We start from the raw sequence: 17,851 nt of genomic DNA, 5'->3' as shown, positions 1-17,851 counted from the left end.
TCCCTCTCTTAGCAAAGGGGGAGCAGCAGATCCTTTCTCGAGAGCAGTAAGAGGTAAAACTAGTACTGGCATTTCCCTTGCTTTCTTAGAGTAACTTTGTTTCTTGGTGGCTGTATTCTTTTAGTGGGAGACCTGGGACTGGGAATGAATGCAGTGGGGCGTTCCTTCAGGATACAGCAATACACACATTGCATATATGCTAGAGAACCTTAGCACAGGCCAAAAAGGGCTTCAGAAGCTTGTGCAGCACCTTGAATCTTAAACTATCATCTTCAGAGTACAGTTATCAGGGAAATAAGAACTGGAGGTGACCTGAGTTCCTGTTATGAAAGCTTGAGTAGTGCAAGTAATGAATGCGGTTTAATACTATTGAATTTGTGTGTATGGATGTTACATTCATCATTCTGGATGAGAATTGTGTAACGACCAATGGGCTCCTGTGCTCTGAAATTCTTTTTATGGGGTTCTTAAAATGCAATTCCTTGGTAACACTGCTTTACACTACAAGAATACAACAGCTGAAGAAAATCAGGATTTAATACAAGTCTAGAAGTAGTAGGATACAGAATGCATAAACTGGGTCTTACCCAAGATAAATTGTATACAGATAAATTTTAAGTGCCAGGCAAGATGTAATGTTTTTGTTCTGAGTATATGTATTAATGTTTTGGTCCTGCTGAAACTAGTCTAGTTCCAGGAATACAATAGCAGCCAAGAATACTCCAAGTAAATAGAACACACATTTTTGACCAAAACTAGTTATTATAGGAGCAGACAGGAGTGAGATTTTGTACTGGCCAAAAAGTTTAAACTTCTCATTCGAGTATTTTTTTGTTCTATCATCTTGTTCAACATCTAAACTTGAAATTTAATTGTTAATGCAGCAACGCGTAATGGAGATATGATTTAGGAATGCTGGAATCAAACTAAAATTTCTGCTCCAAGTTGAACACCTGCAGTAAGTTACCACAAGTGGTAGTAAAGAACCATAAATACTTCACATTTTTTTAAATGGAAGGCACACCAATATTAATTATTCATTAAGTAGGAAAAAATTCAAAACTGTTTTTAAATTGACAAAGCCAGTGTTCAGTTCACCTAAGGACTTGCAGTTACTGGAAGATGCAACAATTCTCTATGAATAACATTTAATTATGTTTCAGACAGTGTAGTAGGTTGAAGTGATGATGCCAAAAAGACTATTCATTCTTTTAAAGTGTCTATGTCAGCTCTAAATCTTATTCCCAAAACTCAGTTTAATATTTTCCTCATTGCAGGGATGATTAATGTTTCTTAAAATATTTTATATCTGCTTTGTGAATCAAACTGACAGAATGGTATGATTGACATACAAAATGAAAATGTTGCCAAACATGAAACTTAACTGAACAGTCATGAAACCTGTGCTGAATTACAAAAAGGATATTTGTGAGAGTTTGGTGCTTTAACACATAGTTATGGAAAAAACTGAATGGGCAAGAGTGGTGGAAGTCAGATGCCTGTACAAGCAGGAATTTGTAACTATGAAAATCACTTCAGGGCTTGTCCCCAAATGTTGTTAAAAAAATTCAGGCAAAGACCTTCTCCAATCTGTGAAGTATGACTTTGACTAGAATCCACAGCAAAATATGCAGCTAGAAAAGCTTGTGTAGCTTCTGACACTTGGTACCAGACAGCTGGCAGACAGTTATATAAGAGCATGAGATCATCTGAACCACCCAGCAGCAGTTCACAAGATAATTTTAAAACGACACAATATGTGTTTCAAGAAGCATCATTTTTCTCACTGTAAGAAAGTCACTGTGCAATGTTCTCTTGTTTGATAATGGCTATTTGGCTCAGAGTTCCTTTCTTCTGTATTTCTGGTGTTGATATGCTGAAAGACCAGTAATTTGGCAGAAGCTAAAGTCAAATTCTGTTAAATCTGCTCTGTAGGCAAGTCAGAACCATTCTTTACAGTAGGTTCTCTAATGAAGGCTGGCAGCTGTTAAATGTGTGGGCATCCTGGAGTTGATGTTGCAACCCTCTACGTCTGCTGCAGTGGAGGGAATGTTGAGTTTCCTTGCAATGGTTGGTAATTTTTCCCTGCTCTAGTGGACTTTAGCTGAAGTAGGGCATTTTTGGCTCAAAATACACCTGGGCTTTCCAGGACTAGCAATCAGAGTAGCAATTTGTTTTTAAAAATTTCTGAATAATATTGTTTATTTTAGATACAGCAACCTTGCCTCTCTGCCCTTACTAAGCATAGCTATTCTTTTGTTTATCCATGCCTCCTCTTTGCTCTTCATGGCTCATATTTCTCCTTACTGGTGAATTAGTATATTCAAAGTTTTGTCTTCATAATGCTTTACTGGTGAATTAGTATATTCAAAGTTTTGTCTTCAGAATGCTTTAATATTGCTGTATTTCATTTTGTGAAGTGTCAGCTGAGGCATCACTGGCCTCAGTTGTACAGTATTATGTTCATAGAAGTTTCTCCTATACATTATCTTGTTAAGTATATGTCTTCCTTCTATCATTTTGCTGAGTTGGTAGGTGTGCACTCCTCTTCTGCTCCAGGAATTTAGAAAAGTACTACAGCCAGTCATAGAATTACCTGCATTATGGGAGTTTTGGACCAGATAATAAACTCCTGGGATGTTTCCCAAATAACTTGACAAAGATACAGGTCAAGTTAGTTCAGAGATGGTATTTAATGTCCATAGCTGAGCATTAAGGAGAGAATTATTGGTTATTGCTGTAAAGAGAGGCAAGTAGAGCTTGCTAATGTAGCATATGCCATGTTTTTATTTCTGCTTGAGCTTCATGTGATATACAGTGGATTTCATGCTTCACCCACAATGTGGTTCACTTTCTGCACTCAGATTTAGCAGCCAGACCAAGCCTTAAGGGCCAAGTAACCAGACCCACCAAACAACCACTGGGGTTTTAATTTTCCTTTAATGACAAGACAATAGCCATGCAATAGGAGCACAGTACAGAATTGCAGCAGTTCTGCATACTCAATACAAAAGAAGCATCGGTGCAGCTCAGTGGCATTTGTTACAGTCATGTACATAAATTATGGGTAGCTCAATTTATGCTCCTACACCAACTCTGATTTTCCAAATTGTTTAAATTAATGGTATCTACACAAGGTTAATTGTCTTGTCAGAAAGGACGTTTAGTTTTCTTTTGCTTGATACCTTGTATATACCAAGGCTCACATGTGGAGACATGCAAACTCTGGGAAAGCTTTAGCTATCAGAATGGTACAGCTCTTTTTCTCTGATGCAGCTAGGATACCATCTTCTGAAGGAGTATCACTAAACTTTCTCTGGCACAGATCAAGAAAGCCCTAATCTGGTGCATTATCACATACACTCTTTCTTTAGAACTCCTATAATTCCCAGAGCCCTGCAAGCTTGTGTTACATAGTAGTAAGATACACCAAAGTATCAGTACCTTTACAGATATTAACTGCAGCTATACTGTGTGCTGTAGCAGACCTAGAAATCTGCCCAGTATTTCTTCCCAGCTTATGTTTGTTTCTTCCACCTCAGTTCCATCACTCTTTCAAAATCAGTTCTATCTTCTGTCTTTTTGCTGAACATTAGAAGTATTCTGTTGCTGTAGCCTTGCCAGGAGAAATGAGGTAAAATAATGTGTTTTGATGAGAAAAAATTGTTCTGGAAAGTTAGTAAGTTTATTCAAATAGCCACCATCTGTTCTGCATTTCTGGAACTGAGTATAATTTTGCACTGAAAAAAAGGATTCTTAAAACTGGCTCCTTTAAATAGGTTTACTCTCATTCTCAGATGGCTTTTGTCTTTCTTTTTTCTACCAAGTTCTTCAAGAAGAATTCACCTAATTAAAAGGAAAAAAAATAGACACCAAAATTATTTGTAGGCATTTCAATAAAATAAGGCAGAAGAATACATTCTTATTGAACACAAGTGTTCTATTCTACAATACAACTGTTTTCACCGGTTATTTTATAGGAAATTTAACTATCTATAATAGCATTTCCAATACATACAGCAGGGATCTAAAAAACTCAAAACTGTAACCCAAAACACAATCCCTCCACTCCCAAAACCTTGATTTTCCTTCTGTCCAGTTTTACAAAAGAGCTCTGTTGCTTTGTGCACTACAGCAGGCAAAAGTGAATTGATTTAATTAAAATTTAATTTCTGTTTCATAAAGTATCAGCAAGTTATAGTGAAACCTGCTATAAATCTTGTTTGAGCTGTCATTAAAACAGACTGAGCAGCATGGTACCCCAAATGAGTCTTCTCTGCTCTTTCCTTAGGAAAAAGCAGGATGTTGTACTTACACAACAGTTCCATTAATATCAGCTGCTACTTCATACCCAGTGCTTTATCAGAAAAAGCACTGCCGTGTCTCTTAATTATTTTTAAAGCCCTGTAAATAAATTCTGCCTGAAGCAACAAAATTGCAACACAAACAACCAAGGACCTTGCTGAACCCAGAAGCATCCAAGAGACAGAATGTGAAGGAAGACTTGAAAATTTGGTACCCTTTATCCTGCCTCACACATTAAATATAATACAGGATAGGTTTGGAAAAAAAAATTAGGTCAAGCAGCACTACAATTGTACATTACTGCATATGATGCATTTGGATGACCTACAGGAAACAGTGTAATTAATTTTTAAAATACAGGTAACTATATGAGGTGTACTTGAGCTAAGGTGAGCTTTGTTGCACATTACTTTGCTGTTTTAGTTTTGTATAATAAAATGTTGCATGCTAAATAATCCAATGCCTTTCAGTAATTTACCTGCTTTATAGGAAGAACGCACTAAAGGCCCACTAGCAGTGTAATGGAATCCAAGCTCATTTCCTACTTTTTCCCAGTACTTAAACTTCTCAGGAGTTATGTACTCTTCAACCTGGGGAAAATAATTAATTTTGCTCAGGTATTAATGCAAAGGAAATTGCTATAGCTAGCATAAAGTGAAATTAAATACAGTTACATTGCAAATTCAAAATTTTTCACTCCAAAGCTTTCATCAGTGAAGTCACAAACCGCATTTTTACTCTGCTTCTACCAAGCAAATGTATTTTATTTGTATTTTATTTAGCTGAAAAGTTCAGAATTTAATCTCTAGTTGTTGCTTTATAATTTTCTTCATTCTGTTTTTGAATGATCCTTTTGAGCAAACCTTTTTTTCTGTCCAAGTTAGTGAAAAACCACAACAGTCCTACAAATCTCTTCACAAACAGCTAATTCTGTGAAACACAGGAACAGAACAGAGAGCAAATTTCTGGACAGATTGCAGAAGCAGAAAATGGTGAATTTCCCAGCTGAAGTGGCACCATTAAGGGAGAGCCTGTAAGACACTGAAGGGGCACTGGCTTCAGCAATTATGTTTGAGACATACACTGAAGCTCTTGTTTTCCAGAATCATGCCTCAGCTCCAGCTGTCTCACTGGCTAACAGCAGAAACTAGCACTGGGAAGTCTGCAGAAGATGGAAGAGGTTAGATGGCTGAGGTCCTTTTTAGTGAAGAGCCCCTAACAGATAATCATTGTCAAGCTAAACATGGAAGGAAATTTTTCTCAACATCTGCAGTTAGAGTAAGGATGGCTGTGCAAGGTACGGACCATAACTCTGCCTGTAAACTCAAGGTACTTTTACCTTCAGGTGACGTTTTGTTGGTTGCATATACTGTCCTAGGGTCAAACAATCCACATCTGCTTCCCGCAATACTGTAGAAACAAAATTCCTTGTTAGCGGCAGAAGGATCACAAGGAAAATCATGGATTTACCTGTCAAATTGAATCTCTAAGCTATAAGAAAAAATATTTCAGAAATTCAGTCTTCTTTAACCAAATGTTTATTTTTCAATGGAACTTGAAAAACATTTCCTGCACCAGCAAGCTGATTGGCATGTAGGGTCAAAGATGCTTACAATTGTTTCCCAACACAGTAAAATTCATACTTGTGAATTCTGGCATCTAATTCAACATCAACTTACATTTCATTGTTGAATATACTTGTTCGTCTGTCTCGCCTAGCCCCAACATAATGGAGGTTTTGGAAATGATGCCGGGCTGGATGTCTTTAGCATGTTTCAGCACACGGACGGACTGCTCAAAGTTGGCTCGCGGGTCACGGACCTTCCTTCGCATATTTCCAGTGCAAGGGGGAAAACGTGGGAGGGCACAGAGAAGTTAGAGACGCCAGGCCAGGCGCGCTCTGCCAATTTCTGCCCAGCGGCAGAGCAGAGGTTTTACGGCCGCCAGTCGGGCACCGGCACCGGGCCGGGCTCCGGCGCCGCCACACTGACCCCGGGCCGCGCCGCACGCACCCCCTGCCAGCGGGATCGGCGGTGGCGCGCGCGGGGCAGGCCGGGAACGGCAACGGGCATGGGAAACGAGCACTGGGAAATGAAACGGGCACGGGAAACGGGCACCGGGAAACGGGCACCGGGAAACGAAACGGGCACTGGGAAACGAAACGGGCACTGGGAAATGGGCACTGGGAAATGAAACAGGCACGGGAAACGGGCACCGGGAAACGAAATGGGCACTGGGAAACGAAATGGGCACTGGGAAACGAAATGGGCACTGGGAAACGGGCACTGGGAAATGAAACGGGCACTGGGAAATGGGCACAAACGGGCACGGGAAATGGGCATGGCAAACAGGCACTGGGAAATGGGCACGGGCATTGCTCACCGCTGCAGTGCCGGCACCGTCTCCACGTTGTGCGCATAGACATCCAGCCCCGACAGGGCAACTTTCTCCACTGCTTTAAGGTCACCTCGGAAATCGGGAGTTAGGCATTCCACCAGGATTTTTGGATTCCTGAAAACAAGACAGGAGGAACAAACACGTTGTGGCATTTTGTGGGCCCGCTGTTAAAAAACTCCAATATAGTAAAAAAAACCCCAAACCCTCTAACTGAAGATGTGACACTCTAATAAACAAAGAAAAGTTAATTCAGGATAATTGTAGACCAAAGGTTTCTACACTTTATAGCAAACTCAAGTTAACCAGCAACAAAGACATGTTAAAAAAATAATACATAAAGAGTGCACATGAATGCCTGAGAGACTGTTGGAATTGCTTTTATACTTATATTTGGCTTTTGCTGTATTTCAGCTCACAACAGGAAAACCGGGAATTTGTTTTGTTTAAGATCATAGCTCTAAAATACAGAGGAGCTTTAATTCTGCTACTGGAATAAGAAGACTCTGAGTCTAGAATCTAATCTTGGTGTTCAGGAGCCTGATTTCAGCTCAAAAAGACAGGTGGGGAAAACTGCAAAAACTCTTCAAGCCCCAAGATGCCCTGGAAAAAGACTTAAATGAGGTTATACAAATGAATTCTGCAGGCAGGCAAGTGTGCTGTTGAATGGCATACAAGGCACTGATGTAGGGTGAAGGCAGCACAGCCAGGGAAAGCAGGAAGGTACAATCACAGACTTGGAAATGGCCACTGAGACAAAATGAAAAGCAATTGGATCACTGCTGAATCTGAAACCAGACTCCTTTGGTCACATGGTAATAGAGTTACCTAACTCTGCTGTGTTTGAGCCCAAGCTTCAGGAATGAAAATACCTCGGAAGAATGTATTAATTTCCTGATCAACCCACTGTCTGCTCAAAGAAAGAATCCAGTGCTTAGCTTTAAATAAGCCTGGGATGAATTGCAAATTAATCCAAATTCAAAACAGTTTGGGGCCATTCTATGAGAAAGATGAAGAAGGAAAAAAAAAAGGGACACAGGCTAGAGGCAGACTTTTGTATTTGCATGGCCCCTGGAATAACCCAGTTAAAGGAGCTTTGATGTACATGCAGTACCACATTCTAAAGTCTTAACAACAACAATACATCCATGACACACCTTTCTTTCAGATGCCGGACTGTCTTTGCAAAGTGTTCCGCTCCACCATCAGGCATATCTAGAAGCATTTCAATTATTCAATTAATCTTTCTGTTCAAGAAATGCATCTACTTACTAGCAAAGCCAAAAAACCCATCCAATTAAAACTTTAAAAGCAAAACAGTAAAACAATCAAACCCCAGTCTTGTCTCACCACTTATGCCAAGGGCTTACAAAAGATATAAAGATATCCTACCAAGCCTCTGCAGAAAGCCTAACTGTGATTGTCTAGGGCAGAGTTTGGATTTACATGTCTGTAGGTTCCCTGTCTCCCTGAGCACAGAATGGCTTTACCTATTTATGGTTCTGGTCTGAAAAACAGTTGTACAAAAATTGAGAAGTATATATTAGTGCTCTTTAAAGCCCTTTTGAAGTCACAGGACTTTCCATCATATTGAACAGCTTTTACAATGGCTTTCCTCACTTATATGGTGTCACCACAAGGGAGCTACTTCCTACTTCCCTAGGAAAATGTAACTTTCAGTTTTGTTATATATAATATATTCTAGTTTAGTATTTAGAAGGAAATTCTGTAATGGTATTGTATATGATTGTTTGTCTTTTTCCTATCCAAGTAAGAACATGGTGTATATATGCAAGCATTCTGCTAAAAATTCATTATAAAATATTTAGTGTTGTAGTATTTATTGATGTTTATCGAGAGCATAATTTCTGTTGTCTTTCACCAGACATAGAGAAATACTGAGAATATGCAGGAACTGTGCGAAGTCACAGCACTGTTGACTCCTTTAACACAGTCCTCCTGGGCAGCTGTGCAGATGACTGTTTCTGGGGGCTGTGTGTAGCCAAGGAGCACCAGTGAGAGCTTGGAGTGGAGAGAAGAGAGCCAAGGTACGCACCGTCCCTGTCCACGGACGTCAGCACCACGTAGTCCAAGCCCCACTCGGCGATAGCCTTGGCTGTGTTGTAAGGCTCCTGCGGATCCAGTGGAGGGGGGTTTCTGGCAGTCTTTACTGAACAAAATCTGCAGCCTCTAGTGCACGTGTCACCCATCAGCTGGAACATGAAAGACATTCCTACCTTTACACTGTAAACTATTGCTCAGCTGGGGAACAGCTGCATAAGCTACATCAGATAAATCCTAACAGTAAGCAAAAAAACTAGAACAGTGCTTTACTCTGAATTTATTGTAATAAACCCAATCCACTTCAGTAAAGATCCAACAACAAAGTAGCAACAGCTCAGACATTAACAGAACACTTAGGAAATGCTTAATGACTTACCATAATAGTAGCAGTTGCGGTGGCATATTCCCCACCTCCCCAGCATTCTCCAATGTTGGGACAACGTGCTTCTTCACATACCTGAAGGTGAAAGGCTGTACTGTACCTGGATTTTTCCATATTATTTTTGAAAATAATTATTATTGATGGATTTTAATAGTAGCCTACAAACAAAACATAATTCCTTTTGTGATAATTCAGGTTAACAATTCCCTGCTGGTTTTAACAAGTCAGTAGAACAGATAGGAAGATAACTGCTTCCTGATATCCATTACCATTATTTTCTCTACTTCAAAACTCCAAAAATTGCTCAGCCACATAACTGTCTTATTAATTAGCACAGACTACCATTAACATTAATATTTTAAATGTAAGAACTGATAAAATGTTCACAAAGTATGTGATTCTTTAAAGCATAAAGAACTAAGAACTTAGTCTGAAAAAAAAAAAAAAAAGGAAAAAATCCCCCCCATACATTTCCACAGCTTTTTACTATCTGGAAAGTACAATTAATGAAATCTGTACAGTTTCTTTTCATGAAAATCAAGTATGTAACTCTGAAACTGTGTCTCCATTACAAACAGTTGCACATAGCATCTTCTAATCTCTGGTGATGTAAGTAGTAAACCCCAGTATTTAAAATCATAGTGGGAAAACACACTTAATCTTTAGGGGTAAAATTCACTCCTAGCAAAAAGGATCAGCACTGGGCTTGGTTTCAGCTCTGAAGATCATGCAAGACATGATTTCTACCTGTCCTCCACAGAGAAAAATGTAAACTATGCCTTACTTCCACAGGAACACTTGGCTGGTGCCAGACTTACCGTATGAAGATTTAAACTTCTCAAGGTATTCTTTAGTTTATTGTAGTTCTTTCCCATGGGAATCTTTGTTTTCAGCCATGGAGGAAGATGCAGCCTGAATAACACCAAGCAAACATAAAGATTAATAAACTACTTACATGGTAAGTTTTATTAATAGATTTGTTTTAATTTATTACAGATCCCAACAAGAAAAGGTCTCTTGAAAACTGATGCAACTCGGCAATTAATGTTAACATCATTCATGGCCAGATCAGACTTTTCTTCCCTGTTCATCATCATTCCAGCACTCAAGCATGGGAATTGTTGTCATTGAAATGTTTAAAACTGTTCATGGTTCCAGAGGGATTGTGAACAGTGCCACACTGGAGACTGCAACCATTAATGGCAGCAGATATTGCACAGCTATGACAAAGTCTGATCACTCGATAACTGGAAATATGGGAGATTAAACATTTTTTTCACTTAAGTCTTCATTTTTTGTTTTCTTTATCAGTAGTACTTTTTCAACACATTCACCTACTGATGTATATTTGTAATTTAATTTCTGGCACTCAAGAACATACCACCATGTCTCCACATTTTTGATGGATTTGAAGTTAATGACACTTGTCCTCTCTTGAAGAATCCTTACATTTGCAACACAGTAGGACAGAATTTAATAAAGACACATAACATACATTTTGTAGTTATTACTAAACATGCAAGATCATACTGGGAAGCAACTCAAGTTGTTTAAAATCACCGTTACCGTTCTCCTTTCTCACGCTTTAAATTGCCTTTATACTCAGCCCACGTGCTCTTGTCTGACAGATCTCCAGAGACGAAGTCCTGTAAGTCTGGTCCGTTTTGCAGGAACTCTTTTTTTTCCCCTGGCAAAGAACCTGATGTTCCGTACTGTTTACACACATGGCTCCCTGACACCTAGAACAAGCAAAATTGTAATTTATTTAGTAACAAACATGCTGGCATCATATACTAAACAACAATTTGCCTTTTTGCTGGTTAACGCATGCTTTGTATGTTTTCCCAATAGCTTTTAAGCCAAATGTATAATCCTCTTTTTATTTTAAGTTACGTGTAACAGACTTATCTATCATAACACCACATTAAGTTATGCAGTGTAACACACAATTCCCCTGTACTCAGCACTGGTGAGGCCACGCCTCAAACCCAGTGCCCAGTTTTGGGCCCCTCACTGCAAGAAGGACTTTGAGCGGCTGGAGCGTGTCCAGAGAAGGGCAATGGAGCAGGGGAAGGGTGTGGAGCACAAGGCTTTGGGGAGCAGCTGAGGGAGCTGGGGGCTTCAGCCTGGAGAAAAGGAGGTGCAGGGGGACTGACGGGTCTCTACAATTGCTGACAGGAGGCTGTAGCCAGATGGGGATGGGCTTCTTCTGCCAGGCAGCCAGCGACAGGATGAGAGAAAAGAGTCCTAAACTGCAGAGGGGAAGCTTAGTTTGGACATAAGGAGGAATTTCTTCCCAGAAAGGGTGACTGGGCTGCCCAGGGAGGAGGCGGAGTCACCGTCCCTGGAGGTGTTTAAGGAAAGCCTGGATGTGATACTCAGTGCCGCGGTCTGGTTGACAAGGTGGTGTTGGGTCACAGCCGGGAGTGGCTGATCCCACAGGTCTTTCCAGCCTAAGGGGCTCTGTGACTAACACTGCGTGTGTTACCCCGGCGCTTCGGGCCGCGGGCAGCGGCGTGGCCAAGGCTCCCGGCGGCTGCCGGGCGCTGTCCCAGGCGAGCGGGGCCGGGGCTCGGCGTGCCGGCTTTGCGTGAGCCCGTGCGGGGCGGGGACGGTCCGTGCCCCCGCCACAGCTCCGCTCGGCACGGGCACCGGCAGCGCCGTGCGCCCCACAGCGCCTGCTCCTGCTCCCGCCGTGCCGTACCGCAGCCCCCGCCCGCCCGGCCCGTCCTGCCGCGGCGGCTCCCGGGGCACACGGCGAGACTCACCCGGGCCCGGCCCCGCGGCAGCAGCAGTCCCCGGGCGGCGGCGGCCCCGCCGCGGCTCTGCGGCAGCAGCAGCGACATGGCGGCGTCCAGCCGAGCGACGCGCTCGGCTGCTCGGCTGCGCTCGCCTATCGGACGGCTGCCTCGGCGCGATGACGTCACGGGCCTCGCAGCGGCTACAAGTACGTGATGACGTCATGCGCTGTCTCTTTTGGCCCTGCGCGCTGCAAGGTGAGGGCTGGCGGCGCCGCCGGGATTGCTCGGAGTCCTCGGGATAATCCGGGATCATCCGCGGCTCTCGGCACCCCGGCGCGCCGCCCGCGCGTGAGCAGCCCCCCGGGGCGGCGCCGGGCCCCGGCGGCGCCTCCTGTCGCGCACCCCGCGCGGGAGGGCCCAGGGACGGCGCCTTCCCGGCAAGGCCCCGTTGAGGCCGCCGCGCTCCGGGCCCGGGCGGGGGGCGCCGCTGCGGCGAGCGGAGCCCGGCGGTGACAGCGCGGGGGCCGTCGGGTCGCGCAGGGAGGAGCGGGCGGGGGCCCCGCGGGCACACGGCCGAGAGAGCCTCCAGCCTGTCTCGTTGTCTCCCGCAGGATGAAGACCATCCTCAGCAACCAGACCGTGGACATTCCCGAGCAAGGTCAGTCCGCGCCGCTTTCGGGAGGCTTTCGGCGGTGCCGCCCCCGCAGCCCGTAACGCGTGTCCGCTTTGGTCCGCAGTGGGAGTCTCGCTGAAGGGCCGGACGGTCATTGTGAAGGGGCCCCGAGGAACCTTGAGGAGAGATTTTAACCACATCAACGTGGAGCTGTCCCTTCTGGGAAAGAAGCACAAGAAGGTGAGTGCCACATAAGCTGCTTCGCTGCCCGGAGGCAGAGGGGAGCTTTATTATTGGCTTGAAAACTTGGGGGTGGTGTTGGAGAGTGACCAAAAATGTTCAGCTGCGGCTGAGTTGTTTGGTAGGTTTTGCTTATTCCTGTGTTTCCTGAGAAATTGGTCTGATGGAAGGGCGGGGCCTCCTCGGGCACTGTGGGAGTGTATTCTTGTGTAGTGACAGCTACAGGGAAAGGGGATGATCGATGTATGCTGTTCTACAAACTGGATCTTTCAGAGGATAAAAATCAGTTTACTGGATTTCCAGAAACTGCAAGTTATATTAGAAGAGCAGAGATAAACAAATGCATGATTTTTCTTATTGCCTCAGAAAGTATAAGAAAATATTGAGAGTGACTGATTTCAGCTACTGTTTCACAGAGTTCGAGTGCTTCATTAAAACAGGGGGTCCGCACACAGCTTAAGTTGATTATGCATAGGAGGCAGACTTTAAAACAATATGCTTAGTAATTGCTAAAGCATACTTTAGCTCAAGATTGTACATTTATCTACCCCAGGTCTTTTGAAGACTTGCTAGTGGCAAGACCTGAAGAAAACAATTCTCCCATGTCTCAGGTTAGGGTTTAAAAGACAGGAACCAGGTGGGCCTTTAGTAAGTAGTCTGTAAAATAAACAAAACAGTTCTGTGTTTTTGTTTGGTGGGCTTTAAGTAGTTTATCTGAAAGTTTTGTTCCTCGTTTGTCACATAATTATTTTGTTGCTGGTTTTGAAGTGTAGCTGAAAGCTTTGTTCATGTGATTTTTGATGCAGCTTCGCGTTGACAAGTGGTGGGGTAACAGGAAGGAGCTGGCAACAGTTCGCACAATTTGCAGCCACGTACAGAACATGATCAAGGGGGTCACTCTGGTAAGTTGTGTTTAAGTTGTGAACCAGGATAACTGCTGCCCTTTTTGTTACTTTCAGTGAGATCCGTTTACTTTATGGAGGGAGAACGTTTCTAAGCATCCAAGATGCAGCTTCTTTCTCCTTTTGCTGTCAGGCAAGCTCTGGTGGAGGAAAGGATGAATGTGTCTTGGGCTCAGTGTCCTGCCCTTTCTCAGAAGCTGTTGGCTTTAGTTTCTCCTGTAAGCTTCGTGCATATGTTACGTCTTTTGGGCCTGTTCTGCTTTCAATACCCGGTTATGTCCTGTGTGCCAGGGCTTTCGCTACAAGATGAGGTCGGTGTACGCTCACTTCCCGATCAACGTAGTCATACAGGACAATGGCTCACTTGTGGAGATCCGGAACTTCCTGGGAGAGAAGTACATTCGCAGAGTGCGGATGAGGCCAGGTGAGCCTTTCTGGACACATGTTCTGCTGGCTTAAACTAGGCTTTCCGAGCTGTTTTCTTTGGGCTCTGCCACTGAGAATGGGAGGGGATGAATAATTGTTGGAGCAGCATGTGCTTGTCTGAATTTATGTAATTTTCTTATGATACTCTTGCCACTGCTTAGATTTGTTATTAATAATGCCTCTGTAATTTATCTTTACTAGCAAGAGCTAGCTAACAACTAGTCTGGAGTTAGTTACTGTAATACAAGGAATCCAGGATTTACTTTAATCACTGGGAGATCTTAATAATGTTGATAGTTGGTAAGCTGCAGCTGCTAACTGTTAGATTTGCATTTCTTTTTTAAAACACTGTACATTAACAAGTTTCATACCACATCATAGTTTTGGTCTTTAAGGTGTTTGAATTTGCTGATTATCTAGGAGCATGCACAGTAAACTTAGAAATTGCAATCTTATTAGCTGTTTTTGCATCTTGCACACTTGGAGTTTCAGTAAAATGTCTAACAGAAAAGCAGGCACTTGATGGAGCTTGTTAAACTTCTGGAGGAAGGCAACAAAATATGTCATAAACAAAATTACATAAAGACTGTGGGAAAGACTTCCCTTATCCATTTGTTTTTTTCTAATTCCACTTCTGGTGAGGGTATGGGAAAGGTCATTTAATGCAACTGATGATGTTTTGGGGTGACTGTAGAGGAGTGCATCAGACTTGTCCCAAAACACTGGTAGATAACAGTGCAGCAGAGTTACAGGGTTTTTGATTTACTGTGGGATGTTAAGGGTGGGTTTGATTATTGTATTGGATTTGTTTATAAGTCAGCATTTACTGTTAGTAATGGGCTGGCTTAAAATCTTTTATCTGTTGATTGCATAGATGATCAATCATGTTTACTCCTTGTGAGTACTTGCACCATTGCTAGTGTAAACATGGTACATGACATGACAGGGGCAGGTAGTTTTTAATGGCTTTTGATTGGGCTGACTGCAGTTTTGTCTTACTGAGCACAAGCCTGTGGGAAATGGCACCACCTTGCTGACGGAGCCATGCTGGCAAAGCGCTGGCTTGTACACAGTGTTGGTGATTGATGCTCCAATGTAATAATGGGTGAGCAGGACTACCACTTCAGTAGCTTTCACTCCAGAGCATGACTTACACTAATATTTAATAGAAACTGTGAGGGAGGACAGCCCTGGAATGGATTTGAGGGACTCTCTAACAAAGTCATAGAAGCTAATTATTGTCTTGGATACTAGTGTCTAAATTTGGACAGGACATTAATATTGTTTCTTTAATACACTTAACACCTTCAACAGTGTGGATTATGTTTGCCTCTCCATAGGTGTTACCTGTGCAGTATCTCAAGCCCAAAAAGATGAGCTGATCCTTGAAGGGAATGACATTGAGCTGGTCTCCAATTCAGGTTTGTGAAAGGAGATGTGTGGAAAATTACATGGAAACTTTTATCTGAAGATGTGAGCTTAGCAAACTTTTTACCTCAAACCATGAGGTAAACAACAGCCCAGATTTTTTTTTTGCTCTAGTCACTTTAATTGCTTTTCATAGTTCCTTACTCTTTTTCTAAGCTTAAAGATATTTTTAAAAGCCTGCAGAACCTTATTCAAGTCAGTACTTATGGCCTTTTTGGCACCAAACTTTTAGCTTTTCAGTTGTACATGGCATGCAGTAATGAAATGCTTCTGCCCCAGGTTGCCAAGATGGGCTCAGTGAAATGCATCCTATTTTCATTAGACCCCTTCAGGATTTAAAGTTGGGAATTCTGTTTCTAGATGACAGTCCTGTTCTTTAGGTGAAATACTGGAGCATAAACAAAGACTGCAAGTTGGTGTGGACCTTTTGGCTTTGTGCTAACAGTCTCACTTTGCCTGCAGCTGCTTTGATCCAGCAAGCCACCACAGTCAAGAACAAGGATATCAGGAAATTCTTGGATGGTATCTATGTTTCTGAGAAAGGAACAGTGCAGCAGGCAGATGAGTAAAACTCATAGGTTGGTATCATCTTAATACACATTGTACATCTTCTCTGTAGAGATGGGGACTTGATAGGGTTATCTGCTTCAACATGGCTATAGTTAAACAGGTTCCCATATTTTGTTTGTAAAAGATGCTGTAAGATGCATCATAAAATTTGAATTTTGGTAGGTCTTTCAACAGCAGTTGTCCATCTTTCATCAACTTGGCATTTTGCTACTGTATGTACAACATCTATCTCTGCTGTGTTGGCTGAGAATTGTGAACAACTGACCTAGCCTGACAGACTGGTTTACAGCTATTTACAGAGAAGACCTCAGACTGATGTTTCTCCTTGTTGGACACTGCCCTCACTAAAATGGTGGCCAGCACCCAATTTATATGCAAAGGTCTTCTGAACAGTTAGTATGTTAATGCTGGTAAACAAGTCAGTTTAACAAGGACACTATTTACATTGCCCATGGGCGTTGTTACTGAAGTTCAGCATGAGGATTTGGGGATAATTTAGGAATTTTAACTGCTAAAGGAATTCAATACTTTTCACCTGTGTGTGGTTCCTTACACAGTGCAAAACACCTGTGCAGGATGAGACAGTCTGACTTGCAAATAAATTCTGTGCTGTCTGCCTTTAGAACCTAAGCTTGAGGCAGGATGTAGATGAAGTGAGCTTCATAAACCCGTTTTTTTAAAAATCCTGTAGATACCAAACATTTGCAAGCCTCCAAAAAAATCTTTAGTGCCATTTTAAGTGCCTTGAGAGATGGAGCAACTTAGTACATTTGTTGAACAGTTGAGCTGTTGTGCTTGAAGGCATCTTTAAGTAATCTTGTCTGTGTAAAATTAAGCAAATTCTTTGAACTATTAATGTCTGTCTTGCATTAAAATCGTCAGATAAACATCAAATGATTATAAACTCTCAGTTTCACACTTGCACTGCTAAAATCTTTCTAAAAGCTCTTAATGTTTTATTTACAGTTGTCTGGATCCCGATGGTAATTACCGCGAGACATTGTACCAGCAATGCCAGCTGGTACAAGGTGAGAACACCCTTAGAGGTTTAATAAAACAAACTATATTTCATATCTTGAGTTTGTTGTTGTTTTTTTTTTAAAGAACTAAATGGTGCTTGCATGAACCTGATGGCTTTTAGAGAAGCAGATTGCACAGTGGGTCTGCCCTACCAATGTGTTCTTGAACCACTGGACTTCATTCAGACTGAATGAATGTGCTCAGAGACTGGTAGGGCAATGTGTAGGCCATGCTACCGTGATCTTTCTGTGATGAAGTCATGAAGTGGCATTTTTGAGTCATTAAAACTCAAGCATTTTTCTCATAGAGGGGAGACCAGTGTTCTTTCACATTTTTTCTCAAGCCTCAGACTTGTGATGACAGAATATGAAGTAGATGAAAAACAAAACTAAAATCAGTAGATCTAGGTTTGTAAAACCATTTAAACTAAATACATAGATAGAAGCAGTAGTCTGAAAATACAATGCTTTATTGCTCAAATAAGAAAACAAAGGATTTGACCTCAAAGCTCAATCAGAGTGTATTGCTGAGTTTCACCAGCAGTGAGTTGTTATCTGGGGGTTCATTTCTTCACTGCTGATCTTGCCATGTAGCAACATGTAACTGGGAGGTTGTACTATTTCTGTGCAGTAGTAAAATCCACATTGTCACTTGCTCCATTCAATTTGGAAAAAGTATATAAAATACTGGGATAGTGCAGAAACATACTTGGCAACAAGTTGCTAAAGCATCCAATGCATGTTAAATTCCAAAATTGCCCAAATAT

The 17,851-nt window shown here is 42.2% G+C and overlaps 2 protein-coding genes across 3 annotated transcripts; one reads left to right on the top strand and one right to left on the bottom strand.

The window, feature by feature from the left end:
• Positions 1-2,760: 2,760 nt before the first annotated feature.
• On the bottom strand, positions 2,761-12,014 carry LIAS (lipoic acid synthetase). 2 transcript variants are annotated; one of them, XM_021533190.4, is made up of 11 exons: positions 11,914-12,014; positions 10,712-10,884; positions 9,964-10,057; positions 9,140-9,220; positions 8,756-8,912; positions 7,857-7,914; positions 6,688-6,816; positions 5,985-6,130; positions 5,645-5,715; positions 4,784-4,895; positions 2,761-3,846 (listed from the first exon to the last, which is right to left on the bottom strand). In XM_021533190.4, exons 1-11 carry the CDS (start codon positions 11,989-11,991, stop codon positions 3,794-3,796), a joined length of 1,152 nt encoding a protein of 383 aa, XP_021388865.1. In that variant the 5' UTR covers positions 11,992-12,014; the 3' UTR covers positions 2,761-3,793. The 2 variants fall into 2 exon arrangements, with proteins under 2 accessions (XP_021388865.1, XP_085433924.1); XM_085577798.1 differs by lacking the exon at positions 4,784-4,895 and having other exon boundaries at positions 3,664-3,846.
• A 100-nt stretch (positions 12,015-12,114) lies between these two features.
• Positions 12,115-17,136, top strand: RPL9 (ribosomal protein L9). The gene is made up of 8 exons (XM_021533191.4): positions 12,115-12,141; positions 12,498-12,544; positions 12,624-12,739; positions 13,546-13,641; positions 13,933-14,065; positions 15,408-15,488; positions 15,958-16,073; positions 17,032-17,136. The coding sequence occupies exons 2-7, from the start codon at positions 12,499-12,501 to the stop codon at positions 16,062-16,064; spliced, it is 579 nt and encodes a 192-aa protein (XP_021388866.1). The 5' UTR covers positions 12,115-12,141; position 12,498; the 3' UTR covers positions 16,065-16,073; positions 17,032-17,136.
• The last annotated feature ends 715 nt before the right edge of the window (positions 17,137-17,851 follow it).

Source organism: Lonchura striata, chromosome 4, assembly GCF_050655825.1.
Source record: "Lonchura striata isolate lonStrDom1 chromosome 4, ASM5065582v1, whole genome shotgun sequence".
NCBI lineage: Eukaryota > Metazoa > Chordata > Aves > Passeriformes > Estrildidae > Lonchura > Lonchura striata.
This window is presented reverse-complemented; position numbering and strand designations above follow the sequence as displayed.

Bases quoted from the DNA above. Each gene is read 5' to 3' on its own strand.
- LIAS (XM_021533190.4), bottom strand. From the start codon at position 11,991: ATGTCGCTGCTGCTGCCGCAGAGCCGCGGCGGGGCCGCCGCCGCCCGG. The intron at 10,058-10,711 runs GTAACGGTGATT...GGTGTTATTCAG, and splicing joins AAGCGTGAGAAAGGAGAACG to GCTGCATCTTCCTCCATGGC. The intron at 4,896-5,644 runs GTAAAAGTACCT...TATTTTCCCCAG, and splicing joins CAACAAAACGTCACCTGAAG to GTTGAAGAGTACATAACTCC.
- RPL9 (XM_021533191.4), top strand. From the start codon at position 12,499: ATGAAGACCATCCTCAGCAACCAGACCGTGGACATTCCCGAGCAAG. The intron at 12,545-12,623 runs GTCAGTCCGCGC...TTTGGTCCGCAG, and splicing joins CGTGGACATTCCCGAGCAAG to TGGGAGTCTCGCTGAAGGGC. The intron at 15,489-15,957 runs GTTTGTGAAAGG...CTTTGCCTGCAG, and splicing joins TGAGCTGGTCTCCAATTCAG to CTGCTTTGATCCAGCAAGCC.